The following is a 27,896-nucleotide window of genomic DNA, read 5'->3' on the forward strand; positions in this document are numbered from 1 at the left end:
CAGGTTGATTCCTAGTTTGATTATTAAAGAGTTGCAACTAAGTTATGAACTTAGCAGGACACTGACCTGTTGAAAATAAAAGTGCTTGTTGGTGCACAAACTTTGTATTAAAGTCGATACAAAATAGTGGCGTTTGTGTACAGCAAAGTTGTGTTAATTATCCACTAACCTCTGCACATATATGAGTATACATGACAAAACCCATTACCAGCAGATAACACTGGTTTGATATGGAAGAAAATATGACTGATGTCAAGAAGTCCAGTGAAGGATTTGGGTAAAATATCTGATTGTGATTTTACAGTCAGCTAGTGTGACTCCAATTTGACTTAAAATCTAATTTTCTTGAGTCAAGTCCCAGTTTTACATTCACTGTGTAACCAGCTAACGTGCTAGATGCACCACATCACAGCTAAACTAAATGGCAGGTTTGCTAATTGGATTGTTTCAGGTCACGATTTTAATTGAAAATCACTTCATTGTTCCTTTGATAATGTAGCTCTAACATACAGTAAATAAGTGTCTATAGAGAATGTCAGCTGATATACTGATAGCAAAATTTTTTACTCCTTAAAAATCGATATCAGCCCCATAAATCCAGCATCAGTCAGGCTCCAAACTCTTGTTCATGTCACATGCCATGTTTTGGTATCAGAGTCAGTATTTTTCACAGTAAAAACTCTTCAGTGGAAGATCAACATGTCCCACCTGTCCAAAGACAACTTGAGTTTTGCCTACTGTCCCCTTCCCTCCATCTTACCAGGCCATGGTGCTCCTCCCTGCAGCAGAGGCTCCTTTCTGGCCACAGATCCCTGAGATCTTGTGGTCTGACCTGTTGTTTGGCTGCACAGTGAGTTTAAAGCCACATCACTGAAGCTCCTGAACAAACCCGCTGCTCTGCTTCCAGGTGGCCCCGTGGGCTTCAGTTCTGTCCGAGCACCGCACAGGACCAGCGTTTGAGTCCCCCCGAGTCTAGAGGAACAACTGGAGGTGAAAAGGCGCTTTGGAAAAAAGTTCCCAACAAAAGGCTTGAACTTGGTGGATTGGACGGAGGCAGCCAGCAGCAGCCTGGCCTCCACACACAGCGACATGCTGACGGCTGGGGTTCACCACAGCAGACAGCCGTCTTGCAGCAGGTAGTGAAGGCGAGCCTCAGCCTCCAAACGTGTGTCAACTCCCTGAATCATGTCCTCAATGTTCCCTCCAGCTGTTTGTTCAAGAGACGAGACGGTCCAGATCCGCAGGAACAACCAGAAGAAAAGTTAGAAGCAAACAGGAGTTAAGTTAGCCTCCAGCTCGGCTAATGTCACCTGTCAGTGCAACTTTTCCTCTGCAGCTCTGCTTGTTATGCTAACCGCGTTAGCTGCTGCTCTGAGCCACATTTTCTGTTTTTAGTAATGATTTATTAATTATAAACAAAGAGACACAAACCTGCCGCTGACTACAAACTGTCCTGAACCAACACAAACCTGTTTCAGCCTGAAAACAGTCCGTGTTAGCATGATGGAGCGGCTAGCATACAGGAGGGCAGAGGCAAGAGCACCGGCCCATGATGCACCGCGGCCAGAGGTCGTCTCTGCTGAAGGCATCCACTCCGAGTCAAGGAACGACAATAAGGAAACACTGAAGATGAACGTTTTGAATCAAATATTTACCTGTTACCACCAGGGAGGGGAGAACAAAAACACACAAAAAAACCCCAGAAAAGTATGCATGAAAGTAAACCCATAGTGGAGAAGTTTGTATTATTAGAGCAGCAAAAAGGAAAATTTAAGAAATATCAGTAAAAACATGTACACAAGTACCAGTTCACTAGTTTGAATTATGAGTCACACTTTTGTAATACTAGTCAAAAGTTTGAACCCAAAACTGAATTGTGATTTATTTATGCGTCTGTACATAAAAGGTGGACGGGACTGAAATACAGCCAAAAAAACTGATGTTATTGAAATGAAACATTGGTCATTATCTGTAATTGATGAGTGTTGATTAAGGATTTGATCATTTCAGCCAGGTAATTTGGCAGCCTGTTAAACGTTTGTAAATCTATCAATAATAATTGTGCTCATGACAACATTTTGATTTATTTATTTTTGGTCAAAATGGGCTTCCATAGTCTTAAAAATAGTTGTAGATTTTGGTTTATTTATTTCAAATTAATATTTTATTAAAATAGAGAATTTCACTGATAATCACACAGAAAATATAAAGGTACTCTAAACTGACTGTTTGATAAGTTTGTCATTAGACTTTTTGCACATTTAAAGCTCAATCAACCATTTAAAAAAATAACTGAAACCATTAGTTAGTTAACAATTGATTAATGGTTAATTTCTAACTGATTATTTAACTAGTCGTTTGGCAGGTTAGTTAGCAAGTTTGCAAACTGTTCACTAAACTCTTTTAACCAATTTAATTTTTTCCTCATCCTTGATTTTTTCAAATATTTCTTGGCATGAAGGAGTTTCCATATTATTTATTATTCAGTTAACAATTGATTAACTGGCAAAAGAATTGATTAGTAATGTAATTATATCAGCTTGATCATTTTGGACCTTGCAAATGTCCGTCCATATTAGTTTTGCTCATGACTATTTTTTTCTTGCTCAAAATGGGCTTCCGTAGATTTAGATAGAAAGCCTCGAGCATTTTATTTTATTTATTTACGCACGCTTTTATCTAAATAGAGTCTAAACCAAGTTAACTGTTTCAGAGCTTTGTCTCTGTTTAATAGCCACAGCTGACAACCTTATAATTACAGCAGAATAACATTTTGAAAACGTGTGAGAACGGTGTTTGGAGTTTTGTGGTAACCGGAAGTGTGTGTGTTTGTAAGTGTGGGCTGGAGGAGCTGATTGGAGGAACACGGTGGGAGGACCAGCAGCATCAGCAGCATCAGCATCCCTCCGCTGGATGCAGAGGACCGACAGGATGCTGCGGATTGTGTTGGACGCTTTGTAGGATTATCTGCAGCTCTGATCCTAAACCATCCTCTGCTTTTATTTTGCCGCTGACACCCTGCATCAGTAGCCGCCATGTTTCCATCGTGTTACTCCAAACAGGCGGAGGGCGGCGGGAAGCGCAGCTCCGTGGCCAAGCTGCTGCTCGGCGTGTTCGTGGTTTATTCGCTGCACACCGGCTGGCTGCTGTACGGTTTCCTCAACACCAAACCCTGCGACGGAGGCCGAGGAGAGAACTGCATCAGCTCGTACCTGGCAGCCAGACCCAGACTGCAGGTCAGGCCTCTTTCATACAGCTTCTGTCAGATCCATGAAAACTGTATTTAAATCTGCGTTTTCATCACCGATCTGTCAGTAAACTGCTCATCATGAAGCCCCGCATAAAGAGTCTCCGTGGCAGTTTAGGGAAAATGCTGAATTTTTGTAGTTTCTGCTCATTTTTTCCAGTCTTGGACAGAATCTGATGCAAATGTTTTTCATTCTTTATTTTTGCAAATCTTTGAATGTAGAATGAGTGACTAATGAAATGCCGCATTTTCCAGCTCAGAGTTGGTTATTTTGTCCAACAAAACCACACATTACACATGCTCACGTGTGATGGCGTTCACAGACTTTCTAAAAAGTAATTTAAGGCAACTTTTCCCACCATTTATTAAAATGCATCGTTGCAGGATTAAATTTTGCTGATTCGGAGCAAACCTTTAGTTGTCAACATTATTTGAATGTGTTTATACTTTGTTGCTTTTGTTGGACAAAATCAGGCTTTTAAATGTGTCACCGTGGACGTTATGGCACTGTGGGTGAACAGCACACCTAAAAAGTCAATTTATTAAGACAAAGATAAGCAGTGAACCTAAACCTTTGGGATGATTCTAGGAAATTTGATTGGAAATTGGTTTTTAAAAGTTGATAAATCGAGTAATAGCTAAACAACACCTGACAATACAGAGAGATAACAAGACTGTTGGTCTGCTTCTGTGAATGTATCAGTCTGTGGTTCAGACTATTCACATATGAGCTTTGTTATAATAGTGCACTGTAATCACAGTAGAAATATGGATGATTACTTATTTATCTATTTATTGTTTTTACCGTATACTGAATGTGCTCCTTAAAAGACAAGTTGTCGTCAATTAAAAGTCCTAGATATTTAAAAGTGGATACCAACCCAATTTGTTGACCATGTCTTGTTAAAATTTTTCCAGACAGTGCTGATTTCACAGTTTTTGAAGTAGTAAAAAACATACATTTTGTTTTGTCTGCATTTAAAACAAGTTGCAGATGACAAAATTGTTCCTGTACTCTATCAAACACAAGTTGTAAATACTGAAAGGCCTCAGCAGGAATCAGTGCTGCACAATATATGACAGTGTCATCAGCGTAGAAATGAAAAGTTGAGTTTGGAATATTCTGTCCAAGATTATTTATGTAAACAGTGAATAATAATGGGCCCAGCACAGTATTATTCACTATTTACATAAATAATCTACATAACATTAGTGTCCACTTCAGTGAGATCTGCTAGCAGGTGGTTCGTTTTAATCATGAAACACTTTTGGATCATATTCAGGGTTTTTCTCTTCCCTACAGCAGCATCACATTTAAAAAAAAAACAAAAACTCTGCTCTAAATGTTTTTCCTCCTCCAGATGAGCGTCTTCACCTGCCTGCTCCCTGATAACAGCCCGCTGCAGCTCGCCGTCGCCGTAGACCCGTTTGACCCTCATTCTGCCTTCCAGAGGTGATGCATCTGTTTACTGCGCCCACTTCAATCAGAGCAGGTTCACTGCCCGCTTTGGAAACAACGTCCACATCGTGAAAGGTTTCATCAGAAGCAGCAGCATGGCTGTTATATAAAAAGATCATTAGTCATAATAGATAATTAGGTCAGTGTTCATGATTCGGATCCACAGTGGAGATTAAAAATAACAGACGAGGTCCTGAGTTTGTAGAATTTGCTGCATCAAAGACAAGAATGTTCTACCACAAACAGCAGGCTGTCTGTTTGATTTTTTTTCATTTACTCCTACTTTTTCCTACCTGTGGGCTCATTTCTTTACTGGAATATAAAGTTCTGCACCTCCATGGAAACAGAACAACCACAAAGAAGAATTAAGAAATGTCCTCTGTAAATACAACAGTGATTATAAGATACGATAAAACTTTATGAATCCTGAATGTTGGGCCAGATAGTGCTCAGAAAAAAAACAAAATGACTACTAAAAAGTACAAAAGCAATTAGATATCAATTTGATACATTACTGAAATAAAATAAGTAAACTAAAATAAGGCAAGAGAGTTAAAAGTACTGCTGGCAGTTATACTGAGGTAATAAATATTATCACACATGATAATAATATATTGTGTCTGAAAAATTAGATGAAAATAAAATAGCATTCATGAAAAAATATAGAAATACGAGTAGGAACTACGTCATTTTAGTTGTAATCAACTTTAAAAGGTGTGTTTATGCTACTAACCATAAAGAAAGTGGTAATTAGAATTGATTTAGAGGGAAAGCTAATTCCTCTGACTTCTTGCTCTAATAAATTTTCTATTTTGGTGATTTTTTTTAAAAGATTAAATGATTCTCAGAGTAAAAGATTGTATTCAGCATTATAAAACTAACTTTGTGCAAAAAATCATGAGAAAGTGCATCTTAAAAGAGCATTTTCTCTTTCAGTGACAGTTTAAAGTACAGCTCCTCCATTCAGATGGGATGCAAAAGTATTGCACAAATATTGACCCAACTGTCAAAAATGAAAACTGTTTTAAGGATTCACCTCCTACCTCGCTGTCTGTTTGTCTGCAGGCAGGTGAACATTTCTCTACCGGAGGAGACTCGAGCTAACGGGACTCTGTTCGCTGTAGTTTACGTCCATAAAGCTGGAGTTTCACCGCTGGAGGACAGCAGAGAGGTTCACTACGCCGCTCAGCTCACCACCTACATCCTCCCTCCACATGCTGAGGTACGACAGAACCAGATACCTGTGGAACTGCATCACATTTCACCTTCAGCGCAGTCAGGCACTGTAGGTTTTACTGCAGAGATTATTTCTGTGTTTCCATCAGAGGCCCAGATCTGAGAATCCAGTGTCCCATTGGAGGCCCCTCCTGTCAATCACGATGATGTCAGAGGACTTCACCTTCAACAAGGCGGGGCTTCCCAGTGATGTCCGACGCTACATGAGAGTGTGAGTCAAAGATCTGCTGACTTCAGCTGCTTTTACATCAGAGCACCTGAAGGTTTTAGCTGCTCCAATGTCAGATTTTCACCACACGTGTTTAAAACTACTCACAATGAGGATATTATCATGACATGTATTTTTAAAAAAACGACTGTGTTTTCAGTTAAATTCATCTTTAACTTCATTTATTGTTCACTTTGTCTCGACTGGATGTTGTTTCTGTGAGGAGGGGTCAACCTGATAGTTACTGGAGCTGATTATTTACCATCATGTGTGTTTTAATAACATGATATCAGACTTTCATTCTGTAAAAGTCAAGGTTATAGTCAGTACTGGTATATCAGGATTCCCCCAGCCTGGAGGGAAAGATGCTCTCGGCAGTTTGAGAAAAAATGAAGCAGACTGATATTTTATTATAAGTTGAAAATGGAGACAGTAATGTTTAACTAGTTTTAAATCAACACAGAAATTTGAGTTTAAATTACATACAATATTAAGCTGATTAATTTACCCAAATTATTAGTTAAACTAAACTCATCAAAATAAGGTTTGCAACTTAAAAGGTTTTCATCTAAATCAGAAAATTAGATTTTTTAAATAAAAAAACTGTAAAAACCTTGAACGTAAAAATCACATAAAGCTTCACTAACAGTGGAAAGTTTTCAGTCAGACTGAAACTCAAAACCCGAGAAAAGCAAGTTAACTTCAAAAGGCAGAAACGGCAAATACGAAAAACAAAACAAAAAAAAGAATTTTCGGATTTAACTTTTTTTTTTTTTTTTTTTTAAATCATGTGCACCAGATCTGTAAAAGACGAAGTGCTGCTACAACATCCTTCCATCCATCCATTATCTATACACTGCTTAATCCTCACTAGGGTCATTGGGGGCTGGAGTCTATCCCAGCTGACTCAGGGTGAAGGCAGGGGACACCCTGGACAGGTCACCAGTCTATCACAGGGCTACACTTAGAGACAGACAACCAAGCACACTCACATTCACACCTACGGACAATTTAGAATCACCAATTAACCTCAACATGTTTTTGGACTGTGTGGGAGGAAGCTAGAGAACCCGGAGAGAACCCACGCTGCACGGGGAGAACATGCAAACTCCACACAGAAAGATCCTGGTGCCTCCACTGGGAGGCGAACTGGCGACCTTCTCGCTGTGAGGCAACGGTGCTAACCACTGCGCCTGAAACCAAAATATTCACAATAGTTACTTTAATTTTTCAGGCTTTTCTCTGTGTTACTTTAGGATCATTGCCTTTGTTACCCTGAAAATTTGTGAGACACGTCAAAAACGGTGGAGCAGAAGATGCAGAAAGATCCCGGTGTCCTCACCGGGACACAAACCGGCAACCTTCTTGCTGCAAGGCAACAGTGCTAACCTGCTGCGCCACCTTGCAGCCCTACAACAGCCAGAAGGGGCAGTTTTCATGTAGATGTTGCTGAAGTGTGTTTGTATTAAACTTGTGCGTCTGGTTGCAGCTCTCAGGACGGCCGACAGATGATCTACCTTCCTCTGCTGCTGGTCAATGAGCTCAGCTGCAGAGTCAAGGACCTGGTGGTAGGAAGCTACACACACACACACACACACACACACACACACACACACACACACACACACACACAGATTGACTGGATTTTTCACTTAAATTAACATGTTTGTGTGTTAAATTCATGGTCAGGAGATCAGCAGCAGCTCTGCTCAGCTGCCTCTCACTGTGTCCTATGAAGGAATCTCTCTGAGAGGATTCAGGTTCTGGGTCCACCTGCAGGACATGGTTTATTCCCTCAGACAGTTTGGTGAGTGAAGATCATCTAGAATTTTTTATTTTTTATTTTTTTAAAAAATTAGATTATTCTGAGCGAGGGTTAGCATCGGACGTCATCATTTTAAAACTTACTTTATTTCCTCCAGGTGAATAGGATAAAAAATAACATAATCCTGAAACTCCAGCTGATTACGTTAGGACACATTTTTTGTATTGCAAGTTTCTAGAAATCGATATCTATCCATACACCGCTTAATCCTCACTAGGGTCGCGGGTGGGCTGGAGTCTATCCCAGCTGACTTAGGGCGAAGGCAGGAGACACCCTGGACAGGCCACCAGTCTATCACAGGGCAGTTTCCAGAAATGTTCTGTTTAAATATGCAAATGAAGTACTATCTCATTACAAATGCAAAAATTTGCATCATTTTCCAAAAACAAAAATCTGAACTTTGGATGACGTCAACATTTTTTGTTTCATTTTCTGACATATTTTATGGGGCTTTTTTGGAAAACAATTGTGGATATTTTTATTATCGCACAAAAAATAAACAGTTTTCACCCTGTTTTAGGAATAAAATCCTAAATCAGTGAGTCAGCCTCTGACTGATATGTAAACACTGTGTTTTTCTGTTTATCTTGATGATGATTTTAAAAAGTTTGATTATTGAAGATGTGTAACTGAGGGGTCATTCTAACTGTGTCTTATTGGTTTTTAGGCCTTAAAAAGCTAAACATATATCATTCTTTGTGTTTCCAGGCTTCACGGAGGAGAACATCGATGAGATTAAAGAAACTCTGCTTGGATCCAACCTTTACCTGTTGGTGCTGACTGCACTCGTCACAGCTCTGCAGGTGAGACCATGAAACAGCCCAGATTTAACCAAACTGCACATTAACACAAACTGCTGTCAGATTATTTTCTGGATCCCACTTCTGGCATTAGGTGCAGATATGCAGTCAAGCCTAAAATGATTCATACTCAAGCTAAAGTCTGATTTATAGTGAACTTTTATTTGAGCAACAGACTGGAAATGACACAAACAAGTGATTAAAGATGTCAGACTTGGTGTTAGAGATGGTCGTAATACAATTGAACTGTTTATACGGTAAATAAAGCCTTTGCATTGGATTTATTTAAAAAAACAAAACAAAACAAAAACATATGTATGTATTACTGCATTGTGTCACTAATTTTCAGTCAGAGGAAGTCTATTGGTCAATGAAATATTGATTATAAATCTAAATTCAGCATTAAGTATGAATAATTTGAGGCTTGACTATATTACAAATCAAGCTTTGTGTCTAAAAACATGTATTATCTACATTTTCATGTTGTTTTTAGCTCATCTGTGAATTTCTGGCTTTAAAAAACGACATCAGCTCGTGGAGGAAAAAGAAGAGCATGGCGGGAATGTCGAGGAAGTCAGGTAATAAAAAAGCATCTCTTTCAGTGTATTTATGAGGCTGATGTTTGCAGCGTTTATTTAATGACACATGTTCATCATCTGTGTTTGTAGTTCTGTGGCGAAGCCTCAGCACTCTGCTGATCTTCCTCCACCTGCTGGAGGAAACCAGTCTGCTGGTTCTGCTGCCGGTCGGACTGGGAGCCTCTGTGGAGGTAACTTAACTGGAACAAAAACACAACACGGTTCGAGTAAAGATGAGAAGTTTCAGCTTTAACCAACTTGGGTTTCTCCTGTCAGGTGTGGAAGCTGTTCAAAGTGTTTAAGATCCAGCTGCTGTGTAAAAGCAACAAGCTGCATGTGAGTATTTACTGGTGACGTGATGGAAGCAGTTTGTACAGAAACATGTGGTTTAAATCCTGCTGTTGTTGATGTTCTTGTGCAGGTGAACAAACTGGATGAGGAGGAGAGGAGGACGGTGGAGTTTGATGCTCAGGTATCAGCAGGATTCTGGTTTTATTTTGTGCTTCAGACTTTGTTTTGTTTTGATTGTTTTTCTGTGGTTTTGCCTGCAGGCCTGCAGATACCTGTCCTACCTGGTCTATCCTCTGTGCATCAGTGGAGCTGTTTTCTCTCTGGCCTACTTACGCCAAAAGAGGTGAGATGATCAACAGATTTCACTCATAATTTAACCCTTTCATGCATGAATTATTAAAAACTGAGAGGTTTTTTTTTGTGCAACGCAAGACCTATAACATATCCAACTGAATTATTTTCAGTGGATCATTTTGAACGAAATACATCAGCTGTTCAAAATTCACTTTAAATTATTATTATCTTTAATATTACATCATTACAAATACACACATTTACATCAATTTCCAGAACAGAAATCGAAAAATTGGATAACTTTGATCTCAAAATTGACCAGTGCATAAAACAATGACGTTTCTTTCACTGTAACATTTGGTCTAACTGGTGAATTATTGACATAAATGTTCATTCATATTTTCAGTGTCTTGTTGTGTTTCATTTCCACTGACAGAAAAAGAAAATGACCAAAGCCATATTAAGTATTTCTACACTACAGTTCATCCAAGAATATGTTGTGAATCTGTGTTTTTCTTGTAGAACAACAGCAGATATTTCACCACCATCCACCATTTCAGACGTGTCTAACACATTTTCAGGGTAACAAAGGCAATGACCCTAAAGTAACACAGAGAAAAACCTGAAAAATTGAAGTAATTATTGTGAATATTTTCAGTAAAAGTTGTAATAACTCTCCACTGTCTTGGTATAATGCTAATAAACATGACATTTATTCTCCCTACCTTTAATCCTTCAGCACAGATTCTTTCCTGGTGGTGTCTTTGTTCTCCCACACTGACTGTAAGAAATTAAACGTAGCCCTAACACTAATTGAACTGTATTATATCCACAGTTATTACTCCTGGTTGATCAACAGCCTGGTGACTGGTGAGTGTTGTTACATCAGTGAAAACAAGCTCATCTGTGGAGCAGTTTGAATTCTTGTCATTTTTCCATAAAACGAACCTTTGCTGTTATATTAACTGTTATTTTTCTGTTCTGACTCTTTGCTGTCCTCTAATCCTCTCAGGAGTTTATGCTTTTGGCTTCCTGTCGATGGTCCCTCAGCTCTTCATCAACCACAAGGTCTGTTCAGAATGTAGACATTCGTTATTTAACAGATGATCAGCTTATTAATAAAGTGTGTAAATTCAAATGTAAACTCTTGTCTGTTTCAGCTGAAGTCTGTGAGTCACCTGCAGGGGACAGTGTTGATGTACAGGGTGAGTGTTTCTGAAAACCTCAACCTTCTGCACCCCAAACAGCTTGTTGGTTTCTGCTCCTGTCTCATTCGTCCTCACTGTGGCTCAGCTTTCACTGCAATATAAAGTCCTGCAGCTCAGAACAACCACCTCAGCCAGGATTAGACTTTTCAGACTAATCCATCAGCGATTTTCTCTCCACAGGGAGTGAACACGCTGATTTCAGATCTGTGCTCCTTCGCCTCCTTCTTCTCCTCCTCTGGAGCTTTCTCCTCCTCCCATCAGCTCTCCTGCTTCAGAGACGAGCTGCTGTTCCTGCTCTACCTCTACCAGCGAAGGTACGAAACCCCTGAATGCACCAGAAACACACAACGTAAAGCTGCTCCAGGGTTCAGTTTAAAGCTTCTACTCTGCTTCGTGAACCTCCAGCAGCCCAGAGATCAGATAAAACTCTGAGTGACTTTGAATTTAAATTTGAAACTAATTAATGGGCAAAATTGCAAAATCTGAAGTTCAGGATGGACTTTATGCAACACACGAGCTAATTCACATCTGATGCTGTCTCGTGTTAATTCTCCATCACGTGTTTCAAATCTATAAATATTGAACTGAACTTTAAAGGAAGAAAATTAGATCTCAAATCAAATCTTAATATGTGTCACAATTTGTTTTCCTCCAAATTAATCAGCTCTGAAACAAATCAAGTTCTATAAATATAAAACACACATCACACCTGCTTCAAGCTGAATTTATCACAAGTTAGTTTAAAAATCCTGCACAAGAATATGTCTACATGCAACACCAAGGGTTTTGGGAACAGCACAACAAACTCTTCTTTTCCGTTTGGATCGTTGCATCACTTCAATGAATTTGTGGTCAAAGTTGGTCCGACAGAATCCTCCTGCTTTATTCCATATCTTCTCTAGACGTTTCCCCTTCAAACCCAGAAGAAGAGAATCTGTTCCTCACAGCAAGAAGGTGAAGACTCAGTGAGGAGAACATGAACATGCAGAAGGTCAGAAGCCCGGAGGACGTGAGTCAGAGCGGCAGGACGTCTGTGAGCTGCTGCAGCTTCTGACCGATCCAGACTGATGAAGCTTTTTTCTGCTGCAGTGAGTCGACTCCTCGCCTGCAGAACATCTCTGCTGTACACGACGCGCCCAGCTTCATTTCAACACTTCTATCTGCAGCTTCAACACTTCTGATGTCAGTTCATTCTCTGGATTCTGCTCTTTATGAACACACGTGTAAAGGATCCATAACTCACAGTAGCTTGATCAGCATTAATCAGTAATCAGCTTTAGATTAGAATTTAGAATTCAACTCTTTTAGTTGTCGGTTTTTTATATGATCTTGAATGCTTAAGAGTCTCCCTTTAAAGTTTACTTGTTTTTTTTTTCTGTTTGTACAGTTTAAATGTATATAAAGCAACTTCAATAAACTGCATTTCTATGAAGCTAAACGATACGACCTATTATAGACTTTTGTTTTTCTACTGCTGCATTATGTTCATTGTCATGCTGGATTTCTTGTATTACCCAATTTTCCCAAATGCAGCACAACTTGTTTTATACTGAAATGTAAAATAATGTTTGGACAGAAGGTTCTGCAGCGTCGCACAAACCCCACAAAGACCTGCAGAGAGAGAATCAGACCTGCAATGTGAAGCACTTTTTTTCTGATTTTGAAGGTTCAGAAAATAAATAAATGACTCATGTTCTTTAAATGTCAGTAGATAAATTCTTCCGTCATTTCAGTTATTGTCACTTTCAGAACTGTTTTAAAACTTTGCAATGTCAGCATAAAAACTGTGTGTTTGTGTTGCGACGCAGTTTTACTCTTAAAAGATGAAACATACAGAACAGTTTGACTCAACTGACCTTTTTACTGAACTACGCTGTTCTCTTTGAACTGAGAATAATTTACAAAGTTGAAAAAAAAAATCCATTTCATTGTTCTGGTGGTATGCCTGCTTATTTTTTATTTTGTTGTAATCGTATGGAATAGGGCTGGCAGTCACACAATATGATCATGATACAGAGATTTTGGAAGACAATCATGTACGTAGCGTCACAATATCTGTGTAAATGAAGAAAAAATGAAAGTGCAAAAAGCAGGAATGATGTATTTATTCAATGCGTTTTTTTCACTGTGTCACGACCAGGTTAGTGGACCAAAGTACAGGAGGAACTGTGAAACAGAGAGTTTGCTTTAAGGCTGCAGGATAACTGGAGAGAAGGCAGACAGAGGTTTGAACTGGTGTAACTGGGCCAGTCTGGTAAAATGCAGATGATCCTTGTAGCAGAGTTTCAGATCCTGATCCTGATGACGTGCAGCTCAACTGTCTGCCCTCCTGCTTCACTACAAGTTTCATCCACTTTACCTTCATTTATCCGAGAAGAGAAATGATGAACAGTCCTGAAGCAGTGACTCTGAAAGTCCAACTGTTTAAAGTGCCTGCATGTTTTAATAAAACTATGAAGCTATACGTTATGTGGCTGTATTGATGTTTTGTCTCAACCTTTGTATGGAATGATGACAATGTGAGTTTATATCAATGGAGACTGATTGACTGGTTTAATAAATGCAAAACAAGCAACTGGCATTGATTGTCTTCATATACAAAGAATGAATAAATATGTTCACTGTGTCCCTTTAATGTTCCAGGAATAAAGTTGAACATGTGTGTGCTTGGGCTGCAAGGTGACTCAGTGGTTAGCACCGTTGCCTCACAGCTAGAAGGTCGCCGGTTCGCGTCCCGGTGAGGACACCCAGGATCCTTCTGCGTGGAATCTCCATGTTCTCCCCGTGCAGCGTGGGTTCTCTCCGGGTTCTCCAGCTTCTTCCCACAAGGTCCAAAAACATGTTGAGGTTCATTGGTGATTCTAAATTGTCCGTAGGTGTGAATGTGAGTGTGCTTGGTTGTCTGTCTCTAAGTGTAGCCCTGTGATAGATTGGAGACCTGTCCAGGGTGTCCCCTGCCTTCACCCTGAGTCAGCTGGGATAGGCTCCAGCCCCCCACGACCCCAGTGAGGATTAAGAGGTGTATAGATGATGGATGGATGGATGGATGGATGGATGGCGTTAGAACTGTAATCAATAAATAAATTGGCTAGTAAATAACTAAAAACAAATAATGATAGTGATGATAATAACAATAAATAACAATAAACATAAATGCTCAGATGACTGGATTTTGCTGCAGCTGTTTTCACTGACTGTAGAAAATCCATTTTTACTCGCCTGCAACCTGCAGAATAATCTGAAGCTTCACTCTTAACCTTCAGGTTTTTAATTCATCTTAATTTAATCCCAGTTGTCTTTTTGTCATTAAAGTTCATTGTATTTCTACTCTAATGTAAATGGGGCCTCTAAACCTGGATGTATTTCAAGTTTCAATAAAGCTTGAATGAATGAACGAATGAGTGAGTTTCCTCTTGACAAAAGAAGAGAAAGCCGTCCTGCTGCACAGGTGGAGCTCTGCATACTGAAATCATGACATAATGTGTTTCAGGCAGCTGATGTTGTGTCTAAATGAGCCTCACTGTGTCTGTGATTGACAGCAGATAAACAAAAGGTAAGTATCTGTGAAACCAAGGCAAGATGCAGGAATGTTCTCGATGGGTGGATCAGCTTCAGGAGCTTCTGTAAAACAAACAACAGAACCACAGAACAGAGAACAACAGGTTGGACCGCAGACAGACTTCTACACCTGTAAGAAGATGCTGCTCGTCTTCCTCTTCCTCCTCTTCTTCTCTCCAGGTAAGTGAATCTCACCAATGTCAATGTGGGTTTAAATAAATTAGGTATTGTGTTTTGATAATAAAAAAAGAAGTCTGATGAATGTGGTCAGATGAGACAAAGATAAATTTGTTGGGCTCAGATGGAGTCCAGCATGTTTGGCTTGAACCAGACCAGGACGACCACAGTGAATGCATTGTGTGGAAGCACGGAGGTGGAAGTGTGATGATGTGGAGCTGCATGAGTGCAAAAGGTGTTAGGGAGACAACATTTATAGATGCACTATGAATATCTGTGGAAAAAACAAAATACTGGCAGACAAGATGGCTTCCAGCCTGCAGAAGATTGAAGAAGAGGAATATTCTAGCTGAGAACCATCCAAAGAACAACATCACACAAGCGGTTCTGCACAAGAAGAAAGTGGAAACAAGAATGTATATGTCTGAAACAACTCAAAATTTGTACAAAATTACAGAAAAACTGTCCAAATAGACCAAAAAAATAAATAAATAAATAAAGCAAAACCCCGTCCACACTCCTACAACAAACACTTGGTACAAACTGACTTCATGTTTGACCAAAGTGACTAAAAATACGTCCAAAAGAAAATAAAAGCATCCGAAATTACTTGAGATTTGTCCAAAAAAAAAAAAAAAAAGGCAAAACAAGCAAAAAAGGAAGAAAACAACAACAACAACAACAACAACAACAACAACTTGAAATGTATCCATAAGACAAAAAATGACAAGAGACTCTATATAAAAAATAATAATGAAAACTACGATCTGGAAAAATAAGTTCTCCGACTTGACTCCAACAGAACAGCTTTGGGGTATTTTAAAGAAAAAGGCAGAGCAACACAACCCCTTCAGCACAAAAACAGTTTTAAAAAAATGTCTCCAAAGAATTGCAGAAAGTCTTTCTGGAAATTTGTGCAACTCTGGTATCCTCCATGCTGAGGAGGACTGACTATGTCATTTAAAATAAGATGGACATATGAAAAAAATAAAATGAAAGTAAAACACTGGAATCTCAGTAATGGAAGGAGTCCCTACTGTGGGGCCTGAACTTTTTTAATATGTAGCTTTAATGTTGTTTTATTTTGAATCACTTGACTCACAAATGATCAGCTGCAGAGTTTTTAGATATCTGAGATGTGTTGACTGTGGATGGAGCAGAACAATAAACTGGGAGGATCAGTGTGTTGCCTCCTTTTCACTCCACTTTATAATTAAATCAGCAAGACGGACGAGTTCTGACAGTTCTGTCTTTGGGATTCGCTGTCTTTCTATTTATGGAGATTTTTTTTTCTCTCTGAGTTTATGGTTCGTCATAAAGGTCTCCAGGTCTTTAATTTTCTCCCTCTGCATAAGAATCGAGTCAGACTGAGCAGATCTAATAAACCCTTCGTCTGTTAGATGTAAAATGTGCATTTTAATTTTAGGCTTTGCGGATTTTAATGCAGACTTTCAGGAGCCTCACATTGTTAGATGTGAATCAAGACAGACGAGATTATCAGGCCTCATTCCAGTCATGCTGATTCTACTGATGTAAAAGATTTCTTTCATTTCTCTCAGTATCATTTCTCAAGAACGTTTAACTGAGTGAAAGATTAGTTTCAGTTTCAGTAAATTCTCCACATAAAGTATCTGAAATGTCTCAGAAATGTCTTAGAACAGATCAGCGTAGTCTTGGTTCATTCTGTTGGATGAAGGAATGTAATGATCAACTTTGCATACAGAAAAGTAAAATACTGACACGATAAACGTTTAGGCGGCTGCAGCTCAGGTGGTAGAGTGATCGTCCTCTGATCGTAAGGTTGGTGGAAGTGTCCTTGGGCAAGACACTGAACCTGAAGTTGCTCCCAATGGCAGGCAGCACCTTGCATGGCAGCTCTGTCGCCATTGGTGTGTGAATGTGTGTGTGAATGGGTGAATGAGAAACATTGTAAAGCGCTTTGAGTGCCGCTAAGGTAGAAAAGCGCTATATAAGAAATGTTTGTCTGAGCTTAAACCTCTAAATCTGCTCCTGTAGTGTTTGAAAAATCACACAGCAGCTGTCACAGTATAGAATTTGTCTGAATTTGTTGCCTTGTTGCTCTCAGGTGCAGTGCTGTCCCTGGACTGCTATGTGTGCAGCGCTTCTGCCACCAATGAAGAATGCAACCAGAGCAGTCAGGAGTGTCAGCTGCCACTCGACACGTGCATGACTATCGTCGACACGTTAGGTAACAACAACTAACCCGTCGTCAAGAAACACAACGGAAATCCAGATTTTCAGGATCCAGCACTTGTATAAAAAACTCCTTCCTTTATAGCATTATTATAATTATGGGTTTAGTTTGATTATTAAAAAGTCTAAGCTCAGGCCAGCCTCTGCAACGGGAGAAAATAAGTGCAGTGTGTTGCTGTGTGTGCTGCAGGCGCGCTGAAGGCCATCGTGAAGCATTGTGCCAGCAGGGCGACCTGCAACGGAGCCGCGTCCTTCGCGTCAGTCGACTCCAACGGAGACGGAAACTCTGTCAACTGCTGCAACAGCCACAACTTGTGTAACTTCAGCGGAGTCGACTCGATTCACAAACACACAACACTGCTGCTGACTGTGTGTGTTTTGCTGCTGCTGACACACTGAGGCCAGACGCACAACTGATCCACAACCAGCCTGTAATAATCTGTTCTATAACGCATCATGTAAATAGTGTATATTAGAGACATGCTGTAAACACACATGAAGTACATGTACAATTATATATTCCAGGATTTATAATATTTATTCTTCTTGCTGTAACTTATAGAAGCTGCATTAAGCCTTCTAGCACTTCTATTTATATGTACCGTGCTGTGAGTTGTGCTCCTGTTTTCTTTAACGTCTTATAGTTTGTCGTGTCCATGTTAACGGTCTATTAACTTATGAAGCCCAAAGTCCACGGTAAAGGATTTTTTCTTTTTTAAATTCCAGGAAAAACACATTTGAAGTCCAGGCTTTTCCTCTGTTCCTTATCTACATCATCAAGTGTCACATTTATAAAATATTCGCCTGGTTTGGTGTTTCAGAGAGAGGCTGAGGAGATGAGCAGCTGCAATGTCAAGTATGAGAAGAATAATGTGTTTTTTTGAACATGAAAACATAAAAACATATTTTGTTAGACCCTAAAAATACAATTATGAACCTGTAAATAAAACTCATTATGTATAATACGGGGCTCTTTAAAACAGAAAGAGTCACTAGAATGGAGAATAAAATGAAATGAAAACTGTGTAACTACCAATGCTGCAGGTATAAAATGGAATTGAATGCAAAGACTGATTTCGTCATTATTTTATTTCATTGTTTTTTTCCTCCTATTTGACAAGGTGGCTGATTTAGCCCAGACAAAATAAAAACCAGTGTTTACTAGTACGAGTTCTGTACAATTCACCAGTGATACACACCAGTATAGCTTACAATATACCAACATGAGCAGATTTACGCAACAACAAGGAGATAAAATAGATTGTTTTGTTTGTTTTTTGTATTTTTTTTTTGTATTTTTTATTGATTTTTTTTTAAGGTTTTAATCCCTATAACACCCAGATATTTGATAGTTTCTTTGCTGGCTAAACATGGGAATCACATCTGGGTAAAATAGGATTAAAAAAGTTAGGATGTGGGGTTTTTTTTTGTTTGTTTGTTTTTTTGGTGCTGTGCAAATATGCTCTTCTCTGTACCAGTATATCATGCTACACCAGTACAGTCACCAGTATAATTCATATAGCAGTAAGTCATTACACTCCATGTGGGCTCGATATTAACACATGTGATCTGCTGTATTCTCAGTTCAGTGTTTTGTGTCTGCAAGACAAGTTCCAGTCATGTGGCTCCACATTTCATGTGTGTTTGTTTCCCTGGGGACTGTTATAAGGAGGGACATTTTAAAGTGTTACACCTGACAGAAACTGGGACTCGGAGCACGAAGGTTCCAGGTGGGAGGACTGTATGCGTCACTGGTGGGTGGTCAGACAGTTAAAGGTGTGACACTAGTTTTATATGAGGAACATCTGGACAATATTGGGACTATAGAGGAAAGAAGTAAAGCTCAGTGACCAGTCTGAGACATGAGAACCTCCTCTTCACACCGAACCCTCAGAATCCATGTTTTTTTCCATCAGTCTTTGCTGGGATTGAATATCTGCTTGTTTTCAGCACAGAGGAAGAAGAAGGAGAAGAAGAAGAAGAAGAAGAAGGAGAAGGAGAAGAAGAAGAAGACTGCTCAAAACAACACAAAAAACATGGAGCCAGCCAATAAAAAAAGAGTAGTTGAGTGTGTACCCAGACAGAGTTGGATTCTTCACATTTGGAGTCTTTAAAACCTGCTCAGAGAGGAGCTGAGGAAGACTGAGAGGAAGGTAAAAGTGAGTGAAACAGGGAGGAAGGAGGAGGATTGTGTGTTCGGTCTGCTCGGCTGTCCTGTGTTTCCTGTTCCTCCCTCCGTCTCCTCCTCTGCAATTTGAGTCTATAAATAAAACCTGGTGAGACGGAGGGAACACAGGACTGGATGGAGGAGACCAAGAAAAGCCTGGAGTTTACTCTGAGTTTTCTTGAACGTCCACCCGAACCCGAGGAGAAAACATCTGGTTTGTTCTGAGGAAGGAGTTCAGTACCAGCGGTCAAAACAACAGATCAACGTCATTAAGTGGCTGCTGGCTGATGTGAAGTCCATCCTCACTGTGAAGCTTCATGCAGATATGTTGTCAGCGTCCGATGGTTCTGTCTAAAAGCTGTAAATCCACTCGATGTCAACGAGACCCAAGCCCTCCCACGATAGATGAAGCTTCTGACTGTGGAATCAGACTGATCTCAGGCCCAGAGCTGCAGTTTATTCCTCTCTTCCTCGTTGCTTTTCCTCCTTTCTTCACTGTGTTCCAGTCCAAAGAGAGCGAAGCTGCCAAGTCCCTGATTCAGGAAGTGTTTTTGCTCTGTTCTTGTATGACAAAGTCACAGTGGTGGAGATTTTATTCCCAGATTCTAATGATTCTTCGCGGACTGTTCTCTCCATCATGACCGACGTCACTCATCCAGGAGTCTTTAGCTCTGCACCGCCAACAGAAACCACAGTGATGCTGCTGTTGGTCAGCTGGGCGGGCGTTGGGCTAATGTGGGCGGGACTGGGCCATCATCTTCAGCCGCGATTGGTCGATGACGTCCAGCAGGTTCTTGGCGTCGACCGCGAGTGCGTGAGCCGCCGTCAACATCTGCTTCTTGTAGTCCTGCTGCAGGCTGTGACAGAAAACAAATATCAAGAATTTATCTACTTTTGCTAGCAGGGCAAAGTTAGAGATGCAATGTGTGAAAATGTGGCTCCCCCTTGTGGTAGCATCAAAAATAAGATTTTTCTGGACAGGTAACTATTGTTTGAAGTTTTTTTTTGTTGTTTCTTAAAGGTGCAATACATAAGATTTTGATTATACGTATATCTATCTTCTATGATTTACAGCTGGTCCAGTATCATGGTCATGCATGTGAGTCCTTCCCTTTGAAACCGTTGGTCCTCTCTTATAAACAGACAGACTGAGCTGCTGCACAGAAGTGTAGAACGCGTGTAGCAGGTGCCCTAAAAGTTTCAAAACTGAGAATTTATTTCATGTTATTCATCTAAATTATGCGCACTTGTTTCATTTCATCTCAGTTTTAGTCTCTGTTTTGTGGCTCCAAAAATCGTAAAAAAAAAAACAGGCTAAAATCTCCTGATGAAATGAACGGGAAGTCGGCTGGAAAACCGCCAAAACCCAGCCACCTTTGCAACTCTGTAGGTCTGGCACATTTCACAGTAGAAGCTTCAGTCGAAGCCAAAGCGGGTCATAAGACTTTGACTGTTAATCGTCTGAATCCATGTTTTAATATCTTTTACAATTTTAACACAGTCGCAGTTTTGTCAATTTTTGAAAAATTCAGATTCACCCCTATGTAATGTATTTTATGATGCTAGCATGTGCTCATGGTTGTGGCTGGACTGGTTTTGGTTGACTCCTGGGCACATAAACTTTTAGAAGAACAGAATAGAATAGAAAAACACTTTATTTATCCCAGTCTGGGAAATTACTGAAGGTAAATGAAAGAGAAAGAAGCAGGGAGGTGTGACTGATGATAACATTTGCTTTGCTATAAGATGTTTGTTTTCTATTGGTTCTGAAAATCCGCACACAGAACCTTTAATGAAATTATAATATACAGGATGTCTGATAGCGCAGACATCAAATGAATATATACAAGAGGGCAACACGTAAGACAAATCCTCTGTTATATTATGATGTTGTTGGTATGTATAGTCTCCTTGTGTTGGTCCTGGTCACCTGTCCAGGTTGTAACCGTCTGATTTGTGTACCAACCTGGTCATCACATATTGTTGGGCTAACTTCATTTTCCCAATCAGCTCTGCCAAGTCAGAGTTTAGCAGCTTCTGTGCCATCTCGATCTGTGGAAGAAAACACACGTCATTCATTCATCTAATGAAAGAATGAATATTAAATGAATTCATGCCACATGTACGCTGTTGGTAAATTGTGTGTTTGTACCTCTCTGTGTGTACTGGCAGGAAGTTGAGGTAGAGTCTCATCCACTGTGGCCAATAGCGTTCTCAATGCCAGACCCACATCCTGGAACACAAAAACACACCAGTGTCTCTGAAGCTGCCACATTCTGGTTAACAGATGAATCACAAAGGATTCATTATGAAGTAGCAGCATCAAAATTCAGCTCCTTGACGAGCAAAATTAAAACAGTGTGCCATAGTGGTCAAAGGGAACCTGAACATAAAACTACAGCAGAAGTTTGTACGTCAAAAGGAATGAATATACAAGCCGCTGGGTAGTGAGATGGTCTTGTGAGGCTCCTCTCACCTTGACCATGGGAACGTATTCCTCTGGAGGCGCCGGTTGAATCCTGCTCGACATCTCGATCACAGCTTTCACCAATCCCGTCACGTTCTCGTACACCTTGTCGTTGGAGCGGTCCAGGTTGGCGGTGGGAGGCGGGCTGATCTCCTGAGGCTGCAGCTGAAAAATGACGGGACGAGAAACAATAAGCGACGTGTTCAACGAATGAACTGACATTTAGGAGACAAGTGTGGCGACTGACGGTGGGAAACTGGCAGAAAACCAGTAATGACCTTCCTAATGACAAGACATCTATGATCAGAGCGGCCTGTATGAATCCTGCAGGATTATTAAGATGTAAAAGAAAAAACAAACAAACAAAAAAAACAACTCTTGCTTAAGCAAAGACTGTCTGGAGTCATGAAGGAAAATGAGCAGATTAATGAGAAAGGGAGTGGATGAATGAGCGAATGAATATGTGCAGGTATTTTTAATTATTTTTTTTTACTTTGACATGCTTTGATTTTAATCTTCTGAACCCCAAAACCTGTTGGCCAGATTGTTATCTTTGAAAAAACAAAAAACAAAAAAACTGCCAAAACTACACAAAACATTTCTGAGAGCCAGAAATGGTAAAAATACAAAGAATATTAGAATTTTCATAATGTGTGATGTGCAGTTCCAGCAGGCAAAAATGCAGAATTTTTTTTTAGGAACCTTAAAATAGTCTATTATAGATTACAAAAACAAACTGGAGCAATAAAACAAATGCAGCAAGGCTCCAAAACAGTGTACCGAGGAGCAAGTTGTTGGAAGACACATTCAGCATGGTGACACATCTGATGTGCAGAGAAATGTAAAAAAAAAAAAAAAAACACTTGTTTTTTAAAACATCATAGAAATGTAAATTTCTTGAGTAAATGTTACATGTTGAGTCCAACTTGGTATTTTCAATTTTAATCTTTTGTTGTTGTCAAACTGGCCCGAACACATTTCTGAGTTCTCTCTCCTTCTTCATGGTTGTTCTGTTTCCACAGAGCTGCAGGACTTTATATTACAGTGAGACAGGAGAAAAAAACAAACAGAAACTGTTTGGGGTTCAGAAGATTAAAGAAGAGTCCTAACAGACAAATGGTATTAAAGTTAGTCCTCTATTGTGGCCACTAGATGGCAGTGTCACATTGGCACAATTCTACTGTGCACAGATCAGGACGTATTAAATTCACAGCTAATGAGAACTGACATGTACCTACTGACACAAACCAGATCTTCTTGTCTGCTCTGTCTCATATCATCTTTACAGTCTTTCTCATTTTAAACACAAAGCCCTCCTCTTGTCTGAATCCATGTATGCATGTATAAAATCTTCATTTTACTCACCACCTACCGTCAAAACAAATCACAGTATTCTGAAATTCGTACACATGATGTCGTGTTTCTATTGTGGCACTGAAAAGCTACCTCAAAAAAATAAAAAGATGTGGGAAAAACACTACTGAAAAAAATTAATAAACCTCACAGCAGAAGAGAAGGTCTTGTCTGTTAATCGACAAAGATTTTCCATGTGGCTTGGAAAACCGTGGATTTAGTGATTAATTAGTTCAAAGTGTCGCCTACAACAATGAAACCCAACTAGATGAGCATGTAAGCTTGCAAAAAGAAGACGACAGATGCAAGAAAACTGACTGCGGGAATGAAATCAACGTCTAAATACTACAGAATGTGATTGGTTGGACAGAGGAATCAGGGGTCTGATGGACGAGGAGGACCGAATGAGACGAAGACGCACAGTAACCACACTCAGTGAGCTGCTTACCCTCCAGGGCTACAGGTCAACATAAGGCAGAGTGCAGGAGGAGGAAGAGGGAGGAAGAGACGGAGCAGCCAAAGGAAAGAAGATAAAAAATATTAACGCTCTAAAACATGCAATGTGCACATTAGGTCACAGTTGTATCCTTGTATGTGCTGTTACAGGTTTTTCATGTGTATTTATTAGTATTTTGTGTATGTTTGTTGCTGTACATGTGTGTACCTTGACTCCGTCGTTGTAGCTGTCTCCAGTATTCAGGCAGGCCAGGCCGCCCAGCTGGCTCTGGGCTGAGGGTCGAGGGGGTTTCTTTGGGGGCGCCGCATGCTCTGCAGGAGACAGCAAATAAAAGAACAAATTACTTCTACTCACAGTTTTATAGTCACCTACAGTGTGTGGACAGATTCTGTTTTGGTTACCGAGCAGCCCGAGACTATGTTTGTATCGGAGACTACCACAGCATTCAGGAGGCTTAATTTTTTAAATCTATGAGACAAAAATCATCGTATTTTACATGTTTCATTTAAAAACGTGCCAAAATTAAACTGTTTGCACCAGATTCTGTAACTTACACCATTGATCAGATCTAGAAACTGTAAAAATTGAAAAAAAGGCCAGATTTAAACTTTGTGATGATCCCAGAATTCATCCGGTGTGTGGTGTGAGTCCATCAGGGAAATGAACCAAATCCTGCCTAAAAATTGTGATATTTCATCAAAACCATGTTATTTACACGTCTCATTTAAAAATTCACTAAAAATAAACTGTTTTTCCCAGACTCTATAAAAAAAACCCCAAAAATTCTGCTCTCCATGAGTGAATCAGCGGCAACCAGCAGTCACTTATACTCTGGGACTTCTAGGCTGAACTGGGTTGAACTGCAAGTTGTGCATAAACAGAGCAGATAGAGGACATGTGTGGAAACAAATTGGGGAGATTGAGAGGAAAATAAAAGCAATAAAACAAATAAAGCATGGCTCAGAAATGGTAAGCAGAGGACCAAGTAAGCTGCTGGAAGATACAGGACACAGTCAGCGTGGTGAAACATCTTTCTACAGAAAATCTTTGTAAGCATTGATGTCAGGCTTTGTACATTTTTGGAAAATAAATAAATTTAAATTTAAAGAAGTTTAACAGTGTCATATTGCACAAAAGACATTTTTGAGTGTTCTCTACTTCTTGCATTGGTTCTAGTTCTAATAGCTTAAATTCACATTTTCTGATTACTTGACGTCGAACTGGTTTTGGACAAAATACAGCTCCTGATATAAAAATGTAAACTCCCCTGCAAAATCAGCCCACTGTGAAACTATTTCAAGCTGAATGGTTTTCTATTTTCTATTCACGCTCTGTGCACTCAGCATATTGAGCCTGACATGCTGTCTGAGTCCATATAAACAGAGGTTGGTTTGCTCACTAGCAGGCCAACAGAGTTCACAATCAGATCTGTCATATTGTGGCAACAGACTGTAAACTCTGCAGGCAAACACTGACAGAAACGCACTGACACTGGAAAAAAAAAAAGAAAAAAGGCTGCAGATACAGAATCTGTACGCTGAGAGTGAATGGCTGAGTTGTGTAATGACATGTGAACGACATACTTTGGGAGATTAGAAAAGAGAATTAAACAAAAGTGGTTAAGTCACTGTAATTATGGAGGGCCGGTCTATTACCTGGTTTGCCAACGGGCTGGTATATGTGCTGGTTTCCTGTCTGCACAAACAAACAAACAACAAAACAAAACATTGGGTTAGCAAACGCACATCACATATGTAATCAGAAGCTTTGCAGGAAATTAGAACTTCACAGGCAAGAAACCACCAGCAGTCTGAAAAATGTGGGGAATCCAAGTTAATGTTGTTGTCACACGACACCAAGTCTCAATCTGCAAGCTCCCAGCTTTCAGTGGTGTGTGGTCGAGCTTTGTGTTACTGATGTTCACAAAAATATTCTGTGTGACAAAATAGTGTTTCCTTTGTTAGAGCTCCCGTTTCAGAACTGGAAGAGAATCCTGCAGCGTGTCTTTATGATTTGATGCTTGTGAGCATAAAATGATGCCACAGACTCTCCGAGCGGTTCCAGACCCACATATTTACTTTGTTGTATTATTCCTGCATCTTTGTTGTTTTCTCTGTGTGAGAAAACTGCAGTGAGGGATTCTAAAGCCTCGGTGCCGTCGGAGTGTTGAGGTCTGACAACCACCGACACCCAAAAATACTCCACTACAGCAATTTACACACACACACATGCACGCACAAACGAGGGAGATTTTCCCACCACAAACCACAGCCATTCAATGGGAGGAGGAGGACAAGCAGGGAGATGAATTACAGAGACGGAAATATCTTCAGACTGCTGCAACAACTTCTGCTGGCATCAGGGAAACGCAGACATCAACATGCAACTCAAGAGTTCAACTCCGGAGAAGTTTGGGATAAAGTTACACGAAAGCTCTGATCAACAACATGATTTAGATCCGGGATGAAGAAACGAAATCACTGAAAGGCTGCAAGAGAAACATTAGTGGAAGAAGTGATGAAGTTAGATTTCAACACCACCCGGCTGTTAACAGCGTATAACCAGCGGCATATCCTGCAGGAGTCACTGTGCAAATTACTGCACTTATATCACACAGTGTAATTTAAAAAAAAACGATGTGGTTTACTCTCCTAAGTGTTCATAAAAGCCAAAAAATAAATGTCTTCTTTTATACACAAACAAACAAATGTTCTAAAACTTTGACACACAGTCTTAGGTTAGGTTGGAACGGTTATCTTTTTCGAATCATCAAAATTACACCTTCTATCAGATCCAGAAACTGTAAAACTGAAATAACTTGCCAGAGTTTTACACTTTGTGACAGTCCTTGAACTCATCACGTATGACATGTGGTCCCACCAGGAAAATTAACCAAATCTTAGCTTAAAATTGTGATATTTCATCAAAATCCTCTTAATCTTACATGTCTAATGTTAAAATTCTCCAAAAATAAACACCAGATTCAAGAAAAAATTAGAAAGTCTGCGCAAGCATGAAGCCGTGGGTGAATCAGCAGCAACCAGCAGTCACATGACAAAAACGCTTTTTAGCTGAAATACAGGTTGTGCGTAAACGGAGCAAATAGAAGACAAGAATGGAAGCAAATTAGGGAGATTGAGGGAAAACTAAAAGACACTTCAGCAATAAAATAAATGCAGCATAGCTTGAAAATGGCATAGAGAGGGGCACGCTGTCACTAAGTTGGTGGAAGTTACATTCAGTTTATGTTGCAGTGAAAAATGAGCCACAGTGATGAAAAATGTGACAGAAAACGCCCAGAAACAGCGTGGGGTTACAAAGGGTCAAACTGCAAATTGGTTGTTTTGCAAACCAGCAGTATAAAACTCAAAGATGTTCAGCTTACGATGACATAAAACAAAACTGATGGTCTTCAGTTTGAGAAGGCTGAACCTGGATAACGTCTGACATTTGTTTAAAACTCAATAACCAAAATTGCTGCTTTTGTCATTTGACTAATTTTCATAATGGATTATTTAACTAACAGTTTTAGTAGATGCTCTAACACTCAACACTGACGATCCACCTGTACTGGTGCTTTTCACTGTTAAAAAGTACAAACACAAGCAAACAGACTCAGTAAGCTACAGGGCACCGGGGACTGTGGGCAGCACTGGTGCAGAAAATTGAGCTAAAGACACAACTGTGTTTTCTCGCAGCAGTCTTCTATTAATATCCAGTGATGCTGTGAGAATCCTTTGACCCCACATCGCTGACCAACAGGTCACTTCCTGAATCAATCTGCTCTGCTCCAATCAAAACAAACAAAGACCAGAACATGGACTTCCGTCAGCGCTCGTCTTTATCAGACATCCTCTCGCTTAAAACGCAAACAGCTCAGAAATATAACTACAACCCTTTGGAGTGCACGGTTCTGTCAGCCAGAATTGGAAAGAGGTGAATTTGATGTACTGTTGGGGACAGCTTAGCTCTGATGAAACCACCTCATAACAAAATAGATGCTGCTGCTGCTAAAACAACACTAAAGGAAAAGTAACGCACCGGTGGTTGGAGTCCACCTTCTTCTCTGTCCAGACTTCCTCTAGAACTCCTCGTGTCCGGTTTCTAAACACACACAAATAATTACAAACATTAGATCTCCGTTAATCATCAGTATTTAAACTTCTGAACCCCAAAAAGGCACATTATCTTTAAAAAAAATCCTAAAAATTACACCATTTAGAGAGCCGGAAACTGAACAAACAGAATAAATTGATGGATTTTCAACTTTTCTGATGATCCTTAAACTCATCATATAAGGCTTGCAGTACCGTTGGCAAAAATAACCAAATCTAAACTTAAAATTGTAAGATTTCAT

General features: G+C 39.8%; 3 protein-coding genes across 3 annotated transcripts; 2 read left to right on the forward strand and 1 right to left on the reverse strand.

Annotated features, from left to right (window-relative positions):
- Positions 1-3,035: 3,035 nt before the first annotated feature.
- LOC103368886 (cleft lip and palate transmembrane protein 1-like protein) lies at positions 3,036-12,115 on the forward strand. The gene is made up of 17 exons (XM_008297415.1): positions 3,036-3,236; positions 4,609-4,700; positions 5,772-5,949; positions 6,032-6,153; positions 7,640-7,718; positions 7,840-7,957; positions 8,684-8,778; positions 9,269-9,353; positions 9,444-9,544; positions 9,630-9,689; positions 9,775-9,825; positions 9,905-9,987; positions 10,774-10,808; positions 10,951-11,006; positions 11,099-11,143; positions 11,327-11,460; positions 12,049-12,115. Exons 1-17 carry the CDS (start codon positions 3,036-3,038, stop codon positions 12,113-12,115), a joined length of 1,602 nt encoding a protein of 533 aa, XP_008295637.1.
- A 2,633-nt stretch (positions 12,116-14,748) lies between these two features.
- Positions 14,749-18,317, forward strand: LOC103368887 (prostate stem cell antigen-like). Its single transcript, XM_008297417.1, has 3 exons — positions 14,749-14,884; positions 16,968-17,090; positions 17,286-18,317. Exons 1-3 carry the CDS (start codon positions 14,845-14,847, stop codon positions 17,492-17,494), a joined length of 372 nt encoding a protein of 123 aa, XP_008295639.1. The 5' UTR covers positions 14,749-14,844; the 3' UTR covers positions 17,495-18,317.
- LOC103368893 (focal adhesion kinase 1-like) lies at positions 18,167-27,830 on the reverse strand. The gene is made up of 9 exons (XM_008297423.1): positions 27,807-27,830; positions 27,581-27,643; positions 25,195-25,234; positions 23,747-23,850; positions 23,531-23,539; positions 21,739-21,894; positions 21,415-21,495; positions 21,229-21,314; positions 18,167-20,119 (listed from the first exon to the last, which is right to left on the reverse strand). Exons 1-9 carry the CDS (start codon positions 27,828-27,830, stop codon positions 19,993-19,995), a joined length of 690 nt encoding a protein of 229 aa, XP_008295645.1. The 3' UTR covers positions 18,167-19,992.
- Positions 27,831-27,896: the final 66 nt, after the last annotated feature.

The sequence above is a fragment of the Stegastes partitus genome, unplaced genomic scaffold, assembly GCF_000690725.1.
Source record: "Stegastes partitus isolate 25-593 unplaced genomic scaffold, Stegastes_partitus-1.0.2 Scaffold1217, whole genome shotgun sequence".
NCBI classification, from domain to species: Eukaryota; Metazoa; Chordata; class Actinopteri; family Pomacentridae; genus Stegastes; species Stegastes partitus.